General features: G+C 36.7%; 1 protein-coding gene across 1 annotated transcript; it reads right to left on the minus strand.

Annotated features, from left to right (window-relative positions):
* Positions 1 to 12,173: 12,173 nt before the first annotated feature.
* On the minus strand, positions 12,174 to 16,035 carry LOC145114924 (uncharacterized). Its single transcript, XM_079051040.1, has 5 exons — positions 14,999 to 16,035; positions 14,414 to 14,506; positions 14,171 to 14,299; positions 13,987 to 14,041; positions 12,174 to 13,250 (listed from the first exon to the last, which is right to left on the minus strand). Exons 1-5 carry the CDS (start codon positions 15,908 to 15,910, stop codon positions 12,271 to 12,273), a joined length of 2,169 nt encoding a protein of 722 aa, XP_078907166.1. The 5' UTR covers positions 15,911 to 16,035; the 3' UTR covers positions 12,174 to 12,270.
* Positions 16,036 to 17,688: the final 1,653 nt, after the last annotated feature.

The following is a 17,688-nucleotide window of genomic DNA, read 5'->3' on the forward strand; positions in this document are numbered from 1 at the left end:
TCTCCATCGCCAACGAACACGGGGTTTCTGCTTCTTCGGTCTACCGAGGATGTGAGTTGAAGATCTTCGGGGTGTCCTTCCCGATAGACTTGATTCCGATTCCCATGGGGGAGGTGTGCGTGGTTGTGGGGATGGACTGGCTCAGTCGATTCGGTGCAATGATTGATTGTGAGGGTTAGCGGGTGGTAGTTCGAACCCCAAGTGGGGGAGAACTGACTGTATATGGCGAGGGCACCATAGTGGGATCAGGTTTTTCTTCAGATTCCAGGGCTCGACAGTATATTCAGCACGGGTGTGCGGGTTATCTAGCGTATGTGGTAGATACGCGGGTCAGGGATCAGACTCCAGTTTCAGACGTTTCAGTGGTTAGAGAGTTTGCTGACGTGTTCCCGGAGGAGTTACCATGGATACCTCCGAAGAGGCGGGTCGAATTCCGGATCGACCTGGTGCAGGGTGCGGCCGCTATCGACAAGGCGTCATACCGATTGGCGCCACCCGAGATGCAGGAGCCGTCATCACAGCTGCAGGAACTGCTGGGCAAGCTGTTCATTCGACCTATCAGTTCTCCATGGGGAGCACCGATCCTTTTCGTCCGGAAGAAGGACGGTTCACACCAGATGTGCATTGATTATAGGGAGTTGAACAAGATGACGATGAAGAACCGTTATCCACTCCCAAGGATAGATGATCTCTTTGATCACTTACAGGGTGGATCTTGGTTTTCCAAGATAGACTTGAGGTCGGGGTATCATCAGGTCCGGGTTAGAGAGGAGGTCATGGAGAAGACCGCGTTTCAGACTCGTTATGGACATTACGAGTTTATGGTGATGCCTTTTGGGCTCACCAACACGCCATCAGTATTTATGGACCTGATGAATGGGGTCTGCAGACCGATTCTCGATCGCTCGCTCATCGTGTTTATAGATGATATCTTGGTGTATTCCAACACCCAAGAGCAGCGCGAGGAGCACCTCAGGGAGTTATTGGGAGTTCTAAGACGGGAACAGATGTATGTCAAGTTCTTGAAGTGTGAGTGTTGGTTACGAGAGGTCCAGTTCCTCGGACATCTCGTTAACCAAGAGAGTATTTTGGTCGACCTCGCCAAAATCGAGGCAATCATGCAGTGGGAGGCGCCGATATCTCCCTCAGATATCAGAAGCTTTCTGGGATTGGCATGGTACTACCGGAGATTCATACGAGATTTCTCCAAGATTTCAGTACCCCTCACTCGTCTGGAGAGGAAGTGGGTGGATTTCCGGTGGGGCCCTGAGCAATAGAGGGCGTTTGAGACCCTCCGACAGTGTTTGTGCGTGGCTCTAGTTTTGACTCTCTCGGAGGGAGTTGAGGATTTTGTGGTGTCCTGTGATGCATCCATCACAGGTTTAGGAGCGGTCCTCATGCAGAGAAGACGAGTGATAGCGTACGCATTGCGGTAGCTGAAGCCGTATGAGACGAGATACCCTACACATGATTTGGAGTTGAGAGCGGTGGTATTCGCTCTCAAGATTTGGAGACATTACGTCTATGGGGTCCGTTGTACCATATACACGGATCACAAGAGCCTGAGACACATCATGGATATGCTAAACCTGAATAGGAGACATCGCAGGTGGCTGGATATAGTCAAGGACTACGACTGCCAGATCCTTTACCACCCCGGTAAAGCGAATGTGGTGGCGGACGCGCTGAGCCGTAAGTCAGCCGAGTCTTCCACCCCAGCGATATGTATGAGGATAGCGGTGGATTTTTCGCTTGTGAGTTTGATCAGGGATGCTCAGGTTGAGGGCATGCGACCAGAGAACTGGAAACTGGAGAGGAACAGGGGCGAGAACACCCGGTTTGTGCAGGATAGTCGGGGATTATTGACCCGATGCGGTCGGGTATGGGTTCCGATGTCTGGTGGGGTTAGACAGACAGTTATGGAGGAGGCTCACAAGTATCACTTTTCTATTCACCCGGGGGCCACCAAGATGTACCGGGACTTGAGTTTAAGTTACCGGTGGCCGTGCATGAAGCGAGAAATCGCTTGGTACGTCGAGAGGTGCTTGACCTATAGGATGGTCAAGGCCGAGCATCAGAGGCCGCATGGCCAGCTGCAGCCCCTCGAGATTCCCATGTGGAAATGAGAACATATCACGATGGACTTCATTACCAAGCTGCCGAGGACGGCAAAGGGGTTTAATGCTATATGGGTCATTGTAGATCGATTGACCAAGAGTGCCCATTTCTTGGCCATACGGGAGAGCTCATCGGCCGAGAAGTTGGCCGATGTGTATGTCTGCGAGATTGTCGCTCGACACGGGGTTCCGGTCTCCATTTTTTCCGACCGAGATGTTAGATTTACCTCCCGTTTCTGGTAGAAGTTCCACGACGAACTGGGCACGCGGCTGCACTTTAGCATGGCATTTCATCCGCAGACCGACGGTCAGAGTGAGCGGACTATTAAGACCATCGAGGATATGTTGAGGGCGTGTGTCATTGACTTCGGTGGGAGCTGGCATTCCCACCTAACCCTAGAAGAGTTCACATACAACAACAACTATCATTCCAGCATTGGCGCCCCGCCTTTCGAGCTTTTGTATGGGGGGAGATGTCGCACCCCGGTTTGTTGCGGTGAGGTTGGACACAGGGTGATGGGACGGACGGAGGTAGTCTTTCAGACTACCAAGAAGATTCAGTAGATTAGGCAGCGACTGTAGACCGCTCAGAGTCCACAGAAGAGTTACGCCGACAGACGCCGATCTGAGTTAGAGTTCCAGGTCGGTGACATGGTACTCCTGAAGGTCTCGCCATGGAAGGATGTGATCCGCTTCAGGAAGAGGGGGAAATTGGGTCCCCGATACATTGGACCGTTTAGGATCGTTACCAGGGTTGGCAAGGTGGCATACAGGCTAGAGCTACCGGAGGAGCTTTGTCGGATCCACAACACTTTTCACATTTCACAATTGCGAAAGTGCATTATGGATCAGGAGGCAGTGGTATCCTTGGATGATATTCAGGTCGATGAGCACCTGAATTACATGGAGAGGCCCTTGGCCATACTAGAGAGGCAGGTGAAGGTTCTACGGAACAAGGAGATACCTTTGGTGAAGGTACAGTGAGAGCATCGGAGGGGATCCAAGTGGACGTGGGAGCCCGAGTCCGAGATGTGGGAGCATTACCCCGATCTATTTACCGCAGCAGACTTCAAGGACGAAGTCTAGGTCAAGTGGGGGAGAATTGTAACATCCCGAGATTTTGCAGGTATTCCGAACCTTCTTCTATCATTACCTTGTCAGTTATGGTCCTTGGGGTTGGAAGTGAAGAGCCAAGATAAGTTTAAGGGCAAAGTTTGCAAACATGGGCCAAGAAGGAGTACGCTGCGCGTACATAAGAGTACGCTAAGCGTACTAAGGTCCACCTTAGTACGTTGGGCGTACACTTGTGTACGCCGGGCGTACTAATGACAGGAAGAAACCCTAATATTTCGGGTTGGGTGCTATATAAACATCCTTATGGCTCATTTTCTCTCATCATTCCCAACCTCCATCTTTCAGAAACGTCCCAAACCCTAGCCTTGTGTGTGAGAGTGAGTTAGTGTGTGTTTGGAGCTCTTAAAGGTGAAGCCATTGCATCAAATAGTTGGAGAAGGAAGGCCAACTTGTAGATCTGAAGATTTCTTGTGTTTGAGGAACTCCAGAAGGTAAAAAGCTTCTAGCTTGGCAACTATTTTTAGTAGATCTTGCATTGTTTAGTTTCTTGACACATTTCTTGTCCAAAAAACCCCAAATATGGTGCATGGTACATTTTGGTCACTATAAGTTGTACTTCCAGACCCTAGAAAGGGTCCTAAGTGATAAAAATGTGGTCCCATTAGCTGAATGTGTCCCATGCATGGAATAAGAAGGTATTAATGGATTAAGACCAAGTATTAAGAGCTTTATGGACGTCCAAAGTGATAAAGTTCGTAACTTTATGAGTCCTAGGCACCTTAGGTCACTGGATCTGAAGTTTGGGCTTAAGTACTTAAGCCATTAAGCACTTAATAAAATTTTGGCAAACCATCGCGTACGACCAGCGTGAATCCAGTACGCCCAGCGTACTGGGTCAACCACCCCGATGGTGGTCAACATTCGGACGAGTACGCCCCGCGTACCAGAGGCGTACGCCCCACGTACGTCCTCTGTTGGTCCTTTGACAATTGGGGTTCGGGTTTTGGGCTGTTTATGGACTAATTGGATTTGGGCCTTCGCTGGACTATTATGAATAAGATGTTTTGGGCCAAGTTTTGATAATGGACCTTGGGATTAGGCACAATTAGGAAGTTGGGCCTAATTTGGTAAATTGGGCCAATAATGGGCTTTACATAAGGACTTTCAAGTTAAGGACTTGGTATTGGGCCTTAGCCCAATAAAGAGAATGGACTTAATGAATTGTGTGGACACTTAGTCAAGAAGGTTATGTTGTGTATTAACTTAGTATTTGTTATGTAATAGTTCGGGATCCACGGTGAGATAGCAATCACAGATTTACAGTACTTCGGCACTACTTGCGAGGTGAGTTATCCTCACTATACTCAAGGGTCTAAGGCACCAAGCCCGTCCCTTTGGATTGTTATCTGGTTATGTTATGCTAGTATGATCTGTTAGATCGGTATCCTGGTAGATAGGCTGGTATTGTGTGTTATGTGGCTATGATCTGTTAGATCGGTTTGTTTATCTATAGACTGTTATGTGATTATCTGTTATATATGCACATGTTTGTTTGGCGGTTGAGGCTTATCTTCTTTGTGCGAAAGCCAATAGACCTGGGCATTCCAACCAGTTGGTTGTGGGCCTTGAGTATTCCATCCCGAGGATGATTAGACTCATAGTATGTGGGCATTCCAGCTTGTTGGTTGTGGGCCTGGGGTATTCCATCCCTATGTTGACTGGACCCATAGTATGTTGTTGATGATTATATGTGTATTGTTGTGGGTATGGATATTTTGGGGGAACTCACTAAGCTCCCAGGCTTACAGTTTCAGTTTATTGTTTTAGGTACATTAGGGGATCGTGGCAAGGAAAATGCGTGATTGTACAGCTCCTCATATTTTGTTTATGTTTCTGGGAAAAACTTTGATATGATACATTTTGGAAACAAGTTTGTAATGATTCAATGGTTATGAAATGATTTTAAAAGTTTAAATTTAGCATGATTTTTATGGGTGTTACAAATTTATTATTCATATAATAAATTCTACTCTCTCTCCTCCTGTCATCATATCAAGTTGCATGAGTGAAGGCAACCCAAAAGGACCATGCTAATAATCAAATCAAGTACATACCAAAAATATTTATGAGCTTAGACACCTAATCCAACACATTGGTGGTTGTAGCTGTTGGTGTTTGGAGCCGTGTTTCGGGAGTTTGATATTTCAGTTTCGATCGACATTGTGAGGTGACTTGTCCTCACTATACTGACAGGGTCGAAAGCACCAATGCTGGCCCTTCTTTTTGGATTATTATCCTGGTTATTGTATGATGATATGCTTAGTGACCTGTTAGGTCGGTATCCTGGTATATAGGATGATGTTATGTTTAGTGACCTGTTAGGTCGTATCCTGGTTTATAGGATGACACTATGATTAGTGATCTATTAGATCAGTCTGACTGTTTGTATATGCTAGCATTGTTATCTATGTGTTGATTGTGTGCTGGGGGTGGGTTGAGGCGGACCTGCTTTGTGCTGTAGGCCAACATACCCAGGGCGACCCGGATAGACCGTAGACCCAATTAGGCATATCAGTCAGGCTGAAGGCCTGGGAGGGCAGACCATATATGCTGAAGGTTCTGAGAGTGGGCCAGATAGACTGAAGGCCCAGTGAGGGCGGTCCAATCATATAGTAGACTCTATATGCATGTTGTTTGTTATGATACGGTTATGGGTTGTATGGCGTTGGTATTTTGGGGGAACTCACTAAGCTTCGGGCTTACAGTTTTGGATTTTGTTTCAGATACTTCGGATGATCGCGGGAAGGCGAAGGCGTGATCGTGCACCTCCTCGCATTTTTATGATTTGATTTCTTGGATACTCTGATATGGAACTATTTTGAAATTTTTTTGCAATAAATAATGATTTTTGAATGCTTGAAAAAGTTTTAATTTTTCATGAATTTTATGGATGTTACAATGTTTGGTATTTAACCTATAATGTATGCAGATGTGTATTTGTATATATTATGTATTTATATATATGTGTATATATATGATGGATATATATATATATATATATATATATATATATATATATATATATATATATATATATATATATATATATATATATATATATATATATATATGGGGAGTAGAATCAAATGAGAACACCAAAAAGGTTGGGAACGCGAGAACAAAGTATATTCATTTGTGATTCCACATATTCATTTGTGGAGAAAAGATAAATTTTTACGCCTTTCATTTCAATTGAAGGGAAAAAAACATATTCATGTTGATTGTGTGTAAAAATTTATCATTTCTCCACAAATGAATACATGGAATCACAAATGAATATACTCGTTCACGCGTTCTCAACCTTTTAGGTGTTCTTATTTGATTATATATATGTGTGTCTGTGTGTTGTTCATATGCAAACAAGAATATATGTGTGTATAATGTTATGATTTAATTAGGCAAGCCTTAAAATTACAATGCTATAATTAAAACAATGTAATACAGAAAATTATATATATATATATATATATATATATATATATATATATATATATATATATATATATATATATATATATATATATATATATATATATACCTTTGCTCGTCTTCATTTAAACCATGTATCGGTATCAGCAGTGCTTGGATTGCTATTTGGTTGCTTAGTGATGATAGATCCTGGAGCACCATGCTAATTTTAAAATTTCACAAAAATAAATAGATATTAACATTTACAAACTATATTGAAATTCAGTTTCACATAATTATGTACATGTATAGCATTAGCAATGGATAGTGTCTTTCAACAATATCAGTTCTTTATATCTTCATATTTTATTAATTAAATATCTATTAAAAGAAATTTTAATATTTTAAAAGAAACAATGTTAATTAACATAACTGGTAATAACTAGATTATCATAATTTCAAAGTGAGTAATATAAAGTGCAAAAATAATCATCCAATGAATTTACAAATAAATAAAAAAATTATAGTTTTGGCATCCAAAATTACAATGCCATAATTAAAAACAAAAAAGTAGGATTTTATAACTAATAATTTCATTTGAAAAAAAGTAGGATGCTATAATTCATAATGCCATGTAAAGTATAATGCTATAATTAAAAAAGAAAATAAATTAAGATTATATAATTCACAATGTTATTTAAAGTACAATGTTGTAATTAAAAAAAATGGGACGCTATATATACCATCCTACGTCTTTTTAATTATAATATTGTACTTCAAATGAAATTTTGAATTATAGTATCCTACTTTTTTTTTCAATTATAACATTGTAATTTAAATTATATTATGAATTATAATTTATAATGTCATTTAATAATCAATGCTATAACAGAAAAAAGTTGGGTAATATAATTTACAATGTCATTTAGAATACAATGCTTTAATTAAAAAAAAGTAGGATGCTATATATAGCATCCTATTTTTTTTAATTAAAGCATTGTACTTTACACGACATTGTGAATTATAGCATCCAATTGATCCTTAAACAAAAGGGGTGACCAAGGAAAGACATAATATGCATGCTAGGAGCATAAACATAAGAGACAATGCAAATTTTGGTAGTTAGTTGATTATTTTGAAATATTTAGAAAAATAAAATTAATTTTGTAATTTTTATGGTGACTAAATATTGGAGATTTATTTATATTCAAGTCTGATACCATTTATAGTTAATTTGTTATTGTGTTTCATTTTTGCATGTTTAGATCCTCACTTCCCGAGTATTAATTTGGTCAAACTCGACGATCGATCATACTCTTGGGAGTAAGTATTGAATTAAGATTGTCGTGAAGTGTTAGCGTATTTTCTATAGCAATTAGACATTGCACGGAGATTGCGGCTAACATTCACAAGTTCTTAATAGAGATTTAAGTATTAGAGAAACCTACGCTCTGAGAGATTACTTCATAGATTCAATCATGAGTAATTATGAGACAATAATATATTCTATTCTTAAAACGGAGAGACATTTGAGTTCTTTGGATATGAGTTGGTTGTGTATTAGTCTTACTCTAACGTCATCTGTAACAGGTGGTCATAACTACTAAGTCTATGTATGATTAGATGGGTAGACAAAAGCTATGTAGTCGAAGTTTATTTGTTCGTTTTCACCTTAATGATAAAAACGTTATCATGGGTCCCTCGGTGATTTGACAATGACTTTAAAGTGCTAGGTCTCGCTTGGACTGAATTGATGTGTTCAATTAGTATTCTGATTTGATCATGATAAATGTTAGTTTCATTCATTACCCATGTCTCAATTCGACCAATCGTAGTTGATGTCTTGTCCAAGTCGGAGACGGTTGGAAATAGTTGTCCAATGTCATAACTAATTGGTATAACCTTAGGAATAATAACAAAGTGCCTTTTAGGTTGCTCTTAAGAGCTAAAATAGCTAGAAATATATTTTAGAGAGTGAGATAAATAGTTTATTAATTTATTACAGATTAATAAATTAATTAGAAACTAGTTATAATTACTTATAATTAATTTAGAATTAATTAGAATTAATTTAAAGGAGATGGGATGAATGTTACTTCTTCAATAGCTAAGCAAAATGAACATTACAGATGTCCATAAGAGTGGACGATTCTGAAGAAGTCTTCCAAAATCTTTCAGGTAGATGATAAAAATAAAGATTTGAGCCATGATTAAATCTGATTATTTAATTTATTCAAATAAGTTTTATCTCGAAATTACCACAACTCTATAAAGATCCCTCTAGGCCTTAGAAAAACTGATTTTACTCTCCTTAAGGTTATGACTTCCAGAATTCTCATCCTCTCTTCTCTCATTTTTAAAGTTTTAGGGTTTTAGTCTTTTGCAGTGAGCCACTAGAGGCGTTCTACTTTGGGTACTAGACTTTCAAAAGAGCAAAAAAGGAACTCAAATTCTCCAAGGAGTCAAGTGGCAATTTTTTTTTTTCAAAAGGTTAGTAAATCAATCACTCTCCTTAGTTTACATTTCTAGTTTTCATAGTACATTGTCATAATAGTAAAACTTGTTGCAGATAAGGGATAAGATCAGAAATTTAAACAACAATATATAACATCAGGGGTAATTCTGACCACACTTTTTTATCAATATATATTACCAATCATCAGACATACTTGGATTTACATGCACTTAGATGCAGGGAATACATGAACCATTGTGGCTTTTCATTCACACTGGTTCGGAACAGGCATGTTAATTGTCACTAACTTCCATTATCTGATACCATTTACTAGCTAACATTATCATAATAATTATAACAATATCTAAGTCTAGTTCATTATCTAACATAACCCCTTAAACTACTAGACCTGGTAATATTTTTCATAAGACTTCAACTTTTGAAGCCTTCAACCATCTATCCTTCATATCAATCCAATCTTCAGAAATTGTTGTGGAGAGCATTGGTAACAGCCCCAATCAATTTATCATTTGTAATCAAATCTCCCGAAACATCATCCTTAATGAGTTCACCCGTCTGAAAGGTCATGAACATTGTATTATTAGCCTTAGATTCATCCTCATTTATAAAATTTGCATCATCATTCTAATATTCTTGTTTGTTCTTGCAATGCTTTAATGTATGGCCACATTTGTTACAATAGTAACATTGAGTTTCAGAGAGGGCAGTGGTTGTGCTCTTCCTTTAGAAGTACCCTTACCATTATCATAGTAACTTTTCTTTAATTGAACCCGAGAGTGAACAACTTTATCCATTGGAGATATATCATCAAATTTTTTCATTCAATATTCATGGGACTGAAGTATCCCCAAGAGATAAAGCAAATAAATACTTTGATTCTTCCACTGCTACAACCACATATTCGAATTTACGTGCGAGACTCCTTAGTATCTTATTAACAACCCTCTTTTCTTTAATATCTTCCCCATTCAATCTTATTTGATTCATCATGGAAATCCCCCGGTTATAACACTCTTCTATGGTTTTTGATTCTTTCGTTTTCAACCCATCAAGCTCACACGACAAGGTTTGCAAATAAACCGCTTTGACCTTATCTTTTCCCTTATATGTGTTATACAATGCATCCTAGGCCTCCTTGGAAGAATTTAATCTTGGTATCCTTTCAAAAATAGGAACATCAATTGATTGGTAAATAAGAAATAACGTCTTCCCTTTTACTTCAAATTTTTTAATTCATTCGTTTGTTCTGTAGAGGGGTTCGGTGGTTCAAACATACATTCTTTTATCAAGTTCCATAGATCATGTGATTCATACAGATCCCTCATTTACATACTCCAATGGTGGTTATTTTTACCATAAAATCGTGGGAATTGGGTTTGAAAAAGATTATCCTTAGCCATTAATAAGGAGTGAAGTGGGGTTTCAATTAAAAGTTGTTGGCTTTGATACCACTTTGTTGGAGATAAGGATAACATCATGAATTTAAATAACAAGATATAACATGAGGGATAATTCTGAACACAAACTTTTATTAATATATATTATCAACAACCAGACATATTTAGTTTTAAATGCACTTATATACAGGGAATACATGAACCATCTTGACTTTTCATTCATACTGGTTCGGAAGAGGCATGTTAACTGCTACTAACTTCCAGTAACCGAGACAATTTACTGACTCACATAATCCTAATAATAAATAACAATATCTAAGTCTTGTTTACATACCTAGATCTTAGGTGCATGTACACTTAGGGTTTATATTGAATGCTTTTGTTGCCTAATTTTCGTATATAGATGCATAGAAAACCCATCATTCTTTTACTTAGTGAAACTCAGAAACACCAATTTCTTTTATTTTATTCTCGCTTCCATCTATTTCCCTTCTTTTACATCGTTAAGTTGAACTCAAGAACACGTTGTTAGAGAGATGATAAGAGAGAGAGAGAGAGAGAGAGAGAGAGAGAGAATGGGGGGAGGAAGTGGTGATTTCTAGTGATAGTCAGCGACAGTGGGAAGTCAGCGACAACGGGAAGTGGTTTCTAGTTTCGGTGGTAGTGAGAAGTGAAGGGTTGAAAGTTCTTGAACAGAAATAGAGGAGAGAAAGGGTTATTGGTTACATTTATTTCAATAAAAGAACAAATAAAACAAGAATAAACCGGAATATTAAATGAAAATTTCAGGTTTGTAGAGACGAAACGTACACCTTTTTACGAAATAAGAGACGGACCGAGTTAATTTTTAAAAATAGGATTAAAAATGTCGTTTAGCACCTACACTAGAGATGAATCGTGTAATTTACTCTTAATTAAATGGAGAGAGAGAGAGAGAGAGAGAGAGAGAGAGAGAGAGAGAGAGAGAGAGAGAAAATAACATTGGATTTGATTAATTGTGGTGGTGACCAGACCGCAACCATCCACCACAATCATATGGGATGATTACATTGCCACATCAACCCGTTACCATACCTGAATGCCTTAATGCTGTAGCAAGACAAATTAATGAAGCCGGCACAAAAAATAGTGACAGAAATAGGTTAGGATTTGGTTTTAAGACTAATCATATGAAATTTGATTACATTATGCCATTCATTTAATTTCCAACCAAAATATGCATGATGTTTTAGTGTTTAAGAGAGCATATTGCTGTGAGTTTTTAGAATTTTGTTATGAGAGTTGAGAGTTCAATGAAGGTCTCTGTACACCAACAAGGTTCTCTAATTTTGCATTGTATATGGAACTATTTTCATTATATTTATCCCTTAATCTGTTTTCCTTTTTCCTTATTCATATGCAACTTTTCAGTGTTCTCATATTCTTGTTTAAAAATCTTCTCCAGAAGAAGTACTATAGAGGTGGTTCATTGGTCATCAATTGCTTTTCTGTTTGGTAACAACATACATTTTATACTTATGTAGTTATTTAGCTTTGGTGATGTCTTTTATCTCTAACCACCAACGAAGACTGTGGCTCAGCATAATACAATCTTGCTTATTTTATCGAAAATAGGTAATATACTTACCTTTGAAAAGCAGATTTGAACCATTTTGACACAGCTCTAATTAACAAAAGAATGATTCCAATACAATGCATAAATGTACGCAACCACATAATTGAGCACAAGAGTGGCAATTCAGTTGGGGGGTCCAGCATGAGCATTCAACAATGACTGCAGTGCTTTAACAACAATGCTCATGTTTGGTCTAAAATCAGCTTCATACTGCACACACAAAGCCGCTACTGCCGCCATCTTGGCAACTGCTTTTGGCGGGTATTCTCCATTCAGTCTAGCATCAACACACTGTTTCACGTTCTCTTCACTGAGTCTTGGTGTTGCCCAGCTGACTAGACTCTGTTGGCCACGTGGCAAAGTATGGTCAACAGGTTTTCGTCCAGTCAAGAGTTCCAGGAGAACAACTCCAAAGCTGTAAACGTCACTCTTCAAGTTTATCACTCCTGTCAAGGCATATTCAGGTGCATGATAACCAAAGGTACCAAGAACACGGGTAGAATGAAGACGTGCTGCCATGTCTGGGGTTTGTCGTGTTAAATCAATATCTCTAATCTTAGCCACATAGTCTTCAAAAAGAAGAACATTACTGGACTTCATATCTGCATGAATAATTGGAGGTTGTGTCTTCTCATGCAAGTATTCAAGCCCTTTTGCAGCCCCAACAGCAATTTTAACTCTTTGGGACCATGATAGAGCAGGACCTGGTCGTGCACCTATATAATCTTTTCGTCCATGAAGAATATCGTGTAGAGATCCAATTGAAGAGAACTCATAAGCAAGTACTCTCCAGTTACCATCTACACAATATCCAAGTAGCTCGACCACATTATCGTGTTTAAGCCTTGATACCATAGAAATCTGCGCTAAAAAGTCTTGGTCTGGTTGCTTTGTAGAGTTTACAAACTTTTTAATAGCTGCAACCTGCCCATTTCTAAGAACACCAAAGTATGTTGATCCGTAAGTTCCATCACCAATCATTGAGTCAATACCAAAGTTGTCAGCGATTTCCTTCAACTCGACCACCAGAAGAGAAGGGACAGAAATAGGCTGGATAGCAATAGCCTGTGTGTCCTTAGGTACGACCTCAGTGGTGCCATAACCTGCATTGTTTTGATATATATAGTTTACTACAGTGAAGCTATTATAGGTAAATAAATGTAAGTACGACAAATAAATGTATATCAACAAAAGACTTGTGCATGTGTTCTTCATCACAATAGTGCAAGAAACTCATGATCTCTTTCACCCAGAGGGAAAAAAGCAATGATTTTCTCATTCTTTTATGGCAAAAGGTTTTATTTTTAGTACACACTGCGGTAAGGTTATTTAATGAGCAGCGTTTCAAGTATTTGAAGTGTGTAATGTAAGTGTAATGAGTCTAAGTCACTACTTGTAATGTACACTGCAGGTGGCACAAACAACTATATGTAATCATTGTGAATCAAATAAACTCCAATTCCATTTGCATTAATGAAGCTAATTTTATTAGAAGCATCAATATTTAAAAAAAAGTAAGTATATACTAAAGTCTATCGATTAGTTTGGCTTTAGGATTCTTTTGAGCTGATTTGGTGTTGATACGACAAACTTTCAGGGTATTGATCAACACCATTTGAGCTAGTGGTGCACTATCAGATATAAGTAAATATAAGTGTGTTCCTACTATTATAAAAAGAGCTTAGGTGTGCTTCTTTTATAGTAATCTCCTTTTGGAATAGGGCAGCGGGTTCTGAAACACTTACATTTGGGGAACATCTTGAATAAATAATGTAAGTAGAGATGCATAAATATAAGTGTGTTGTTATTATTGGCAAGCCAGGCAGTGATTACACATACCTGGATCGGAGGGGTTTAAATTATTAGCAACGGAGTTTGACTGCATCTCATCAGACTACACCACAAACAAACCAAATGAGTTACACAATGGTAAATAAAATTAAATTGAAAATAGGAAAGTTGAATTTTGATCAGGTGACATCTTAAGACATTTATAAACTAGTGAATAGTAAAATGCACAAACCTTTTCCTTATTTCGTTTGTACCATTTATGACCTCTGCTTTGGCCGCTTTTCTCCTTGGTTGTGTTTCCTTCATCATGGCTACTTGACTGGTCTGGGTTTTGTGTCGAACCAGATGAATCAAGCCCAAACTGTACGACACAAAAACAAAAAAACTACATATAAGAAATCATTGAAGATATACATACAACACCCCTAAATGCATTAAAACAATGTAATACAGAAAATTATATACATATATATACCTTTGCTTGTATTCGTTTAAACCATGTAGCGGTATCAGCACTGCTTGGATTGCTATCTGGTTGCTTAGTGATGATAGATTCTGGAGCACCATGCTAATTTTAAAATTTCAAAAAAATAAATAGATATTAACATTTGCAAACTATGTTGAAATTCAGTTTCACATAATTACCTACATGTATAGCATTAGCAATTGATAGTGTCGTTCAACAATATCAGTTTTTTATATCTTCGTATTTTATTAATTAAATATCTATTAAAAGAAATTTTGATATTTTAATAGAAACAATGTTAATTAACATAACTAGTATTAACTAGATTATCATAATTTCAAAGTGACTAATATAAAGTGCAAAAATAATCATCCAATGAATTTACAAATAAATAAAAAATTATAGTTTGGGCATCCAAATTCTTAAAACTTTATCCAAAATTCAGTAATAAGATTGTCATACAATTCAGTCACTGATTATCCAATAATTTCATAGTGGATTATATGAAAATTATATAATCTTTTAGCTTAGATGAATAATCACAATCCAGCCCAAACTAAACACACGTGAGTATAAAGGAACATCATAACTTACTTGATATTTGAGCGCACTTTCAAGTATGCTCACAACGTCGGATATCAGTGGACGATCTTCCAAGTCTCTCTTCAAACACCGATAAGCTATTGTGACAAACATATCCAATGATTTGGGATTCATTCCATCTTTTATATTACCAAATATAAGATCACTTATTTTGTTTTGTGGGTAGTATTGTCGCACCAAACCTGTTAAAGACTGTTGAATGCCATTCTTTTTAGTGATACACAACCTCCCACACAACACTTCAAATAACACTACCCCAAAAGAATAAACATCTGATTCTTTTGTTAATAACCCTGTTTCGATGTATAGTGGATCACAATATCCAATAGTGCCTACGGCATTCGAGACAAGAAACGTGTACTGTTGATTGGCAGGACCAAATTTGGAGAGACCTAGATCTGAGATCTTAGCATTCCAGTTCTCATCAAGTAGGATGTTAGAACTCTTGATATCACGATGTAACACTCTTTGTTGGGTCTCACCTGGATTATGAAGGTATGCTAGTCCACGAGCCGCTCCTATGCAAATATTAAGTCGTCGAATCCAAGTTAGATCATCGTTATTGAGATATGAGTCAAGACTTCTCCTAGATGCGTATTCATACACAAGGATCTTCTCGTCGCCCTCGTCACAAAATCCTAAAAGAGAAACAATATTTTTATGCTTGTATAGAGAAAGCATGATGATCTCCTTCCAAAACTCGGGGTTTCCTTGTCCAAATTTTGGATCTAATCGCTTTAAAGCAACAACTGTTTGCCCTTTGGAATGAAGGAGATCTCCCTTGTATACTTTGCCAAACCCACCTCTACCAATGCAATTTTCATCAGCAAAGTTGTCAGTTGCTAATTTTATAGCTTCTAATTGTATCTTCAGGTGTTCAAACTTATTTATGAGATGCATCATTTTGATGATACAAATGTAACTGGAAACAAAGTTGAGAGCTTCAGGGATCGAATAGCTTGACGGCTTCAAGGAAAAGCTTGATGGTAGAAATAAAATGGATGGAAGCAACCCTTAGTCATTTTTATCGTTCTCTTTCTCACCGAAAAAGACAACTGCAAATAATTTGTTTTTTATTCATTTCGAATATTCAAAAGTACTATTTTTTCCTTTTTCAAAAATAATTATTTGAACTACTGGACTCAATAATTGTATAGGTGGGGTACAATATAATAATAATAAATAAATATAATATTATAAAGAAATATAGGGGTGGCGGAATAAACAATGCGGGTAATGGGCTTTACCAATCGTGTTACTTTTTGACGGATTAACCACAGGTTTATCAGCCACAGATCCGTTTCCCACGGATTATCCACAGGTTACTTCCCACGGATTTACTACCCACAGCCAATTTTTTCACAGATTTTACTGATGGGTCTCGTGGATAATAAAACATATTATTTTAAAAAAAATTATAAATTACATAAATCCCTATTTTTATGTAATTACCACAGATTTTATAATATAACAAAAACATAAAATACAGAAAAATATAATTTATAAACAATATTTATGATGCACACCTATAACGAAATGCACACACCTATAATTTTATAATTATTAAAAACTAGTTTAAAACTTGTATTGAATGATACACGGTTAGACAACTAAAAAAAGAATTAATACATAATAAATGACTTGCTATAAAAGAAAAAACAACAAAATTCAACTTATGAAAATGTTATAATATGAAGATTTTTTTAAAGTATAATTTTATTATAGAAAAAAATAAAAATATTATGCTATAATAGACAAATCAATAGAAGTACATTGTCATTTCTTGCCAATTATCATTTGCAGTGCAAATAAAATGACATGTACGCCATAGAAAAATGCCACTAAAAACTAAAAAAAAAAGTGACACTAAAGGCTCCTAGGAAATAGCGACACAAAAAAATGTTATTAAATGCCTTTAGTTATACTTTTTGGTTGTGTGGTTGCAATCGGTTTAAGTTTTAATGACACTTTTCTATCATGTCACTATAACATTTCTAAGTTTTAGTAGCACTATTTTTATATCACTATTTAATTACTAAAATAACTTTTATTTTAATGTTTTAGTCTTATTTTTAACACAAAATATATATACTAATAAATTAGATCCAATTTTTTAAAATTTTAAATGGAATATAAATCTACCATAATAAATGAAATTTTTTTTGTCACATGTCATCTTCTCCTTTATTTTGACACATGTCATTTTGTAGGAGTTTTAGAATTTGTATATTCCACTTGTCATTTTTTGGGGATTTCTATTTTCTTAAATTAAAATTCCATAAAATTCTAACGGATTTTATAAGGAAAGAGAGTTATTCTGTGTATTAATTTGATAATAAATTCTCATAAATGCTCCAAACGATTTGATTTTTTTATAAATGTTCCAAAAAATTATATTTTGTTATGTAAAAATTTTAATTTATAAAATATTTAATGTTTATATATTGATATTAAATTTTTAATTTTAATAAATCCGTGTAATACACGGGTTTCACAACTAGTAATAATAATAAAACAATTAAGATAATAAATGCATAACACAATATCATTACTTTAATTCAAACTTTTTCTACCAACAATATTCTTAATTTTAAAATACAAACGTCTTCGACAAAAAGTTTAATAAGTCTACATATTATGCTAATACTCAAATTAAGAAAGCGCACATCTCAAAAGATGCA

This window comes from Lactuca virosa, chromosome 5 (genome assembly GCF_052849685.1).
Source record: "Lactuca virosa cultivar CGN04683 chromosome 5, Lactuca_virosa_CGN04683_v6, whole genome shotgun sequence".
Taxonomy (NCBI): domain Eukaryota; kingdom Viridiplantae; phylum Streptophyta; class Magnoliopsida; order Asterales; family Asteraceae; genus Lactuca; species Lactuca virosa.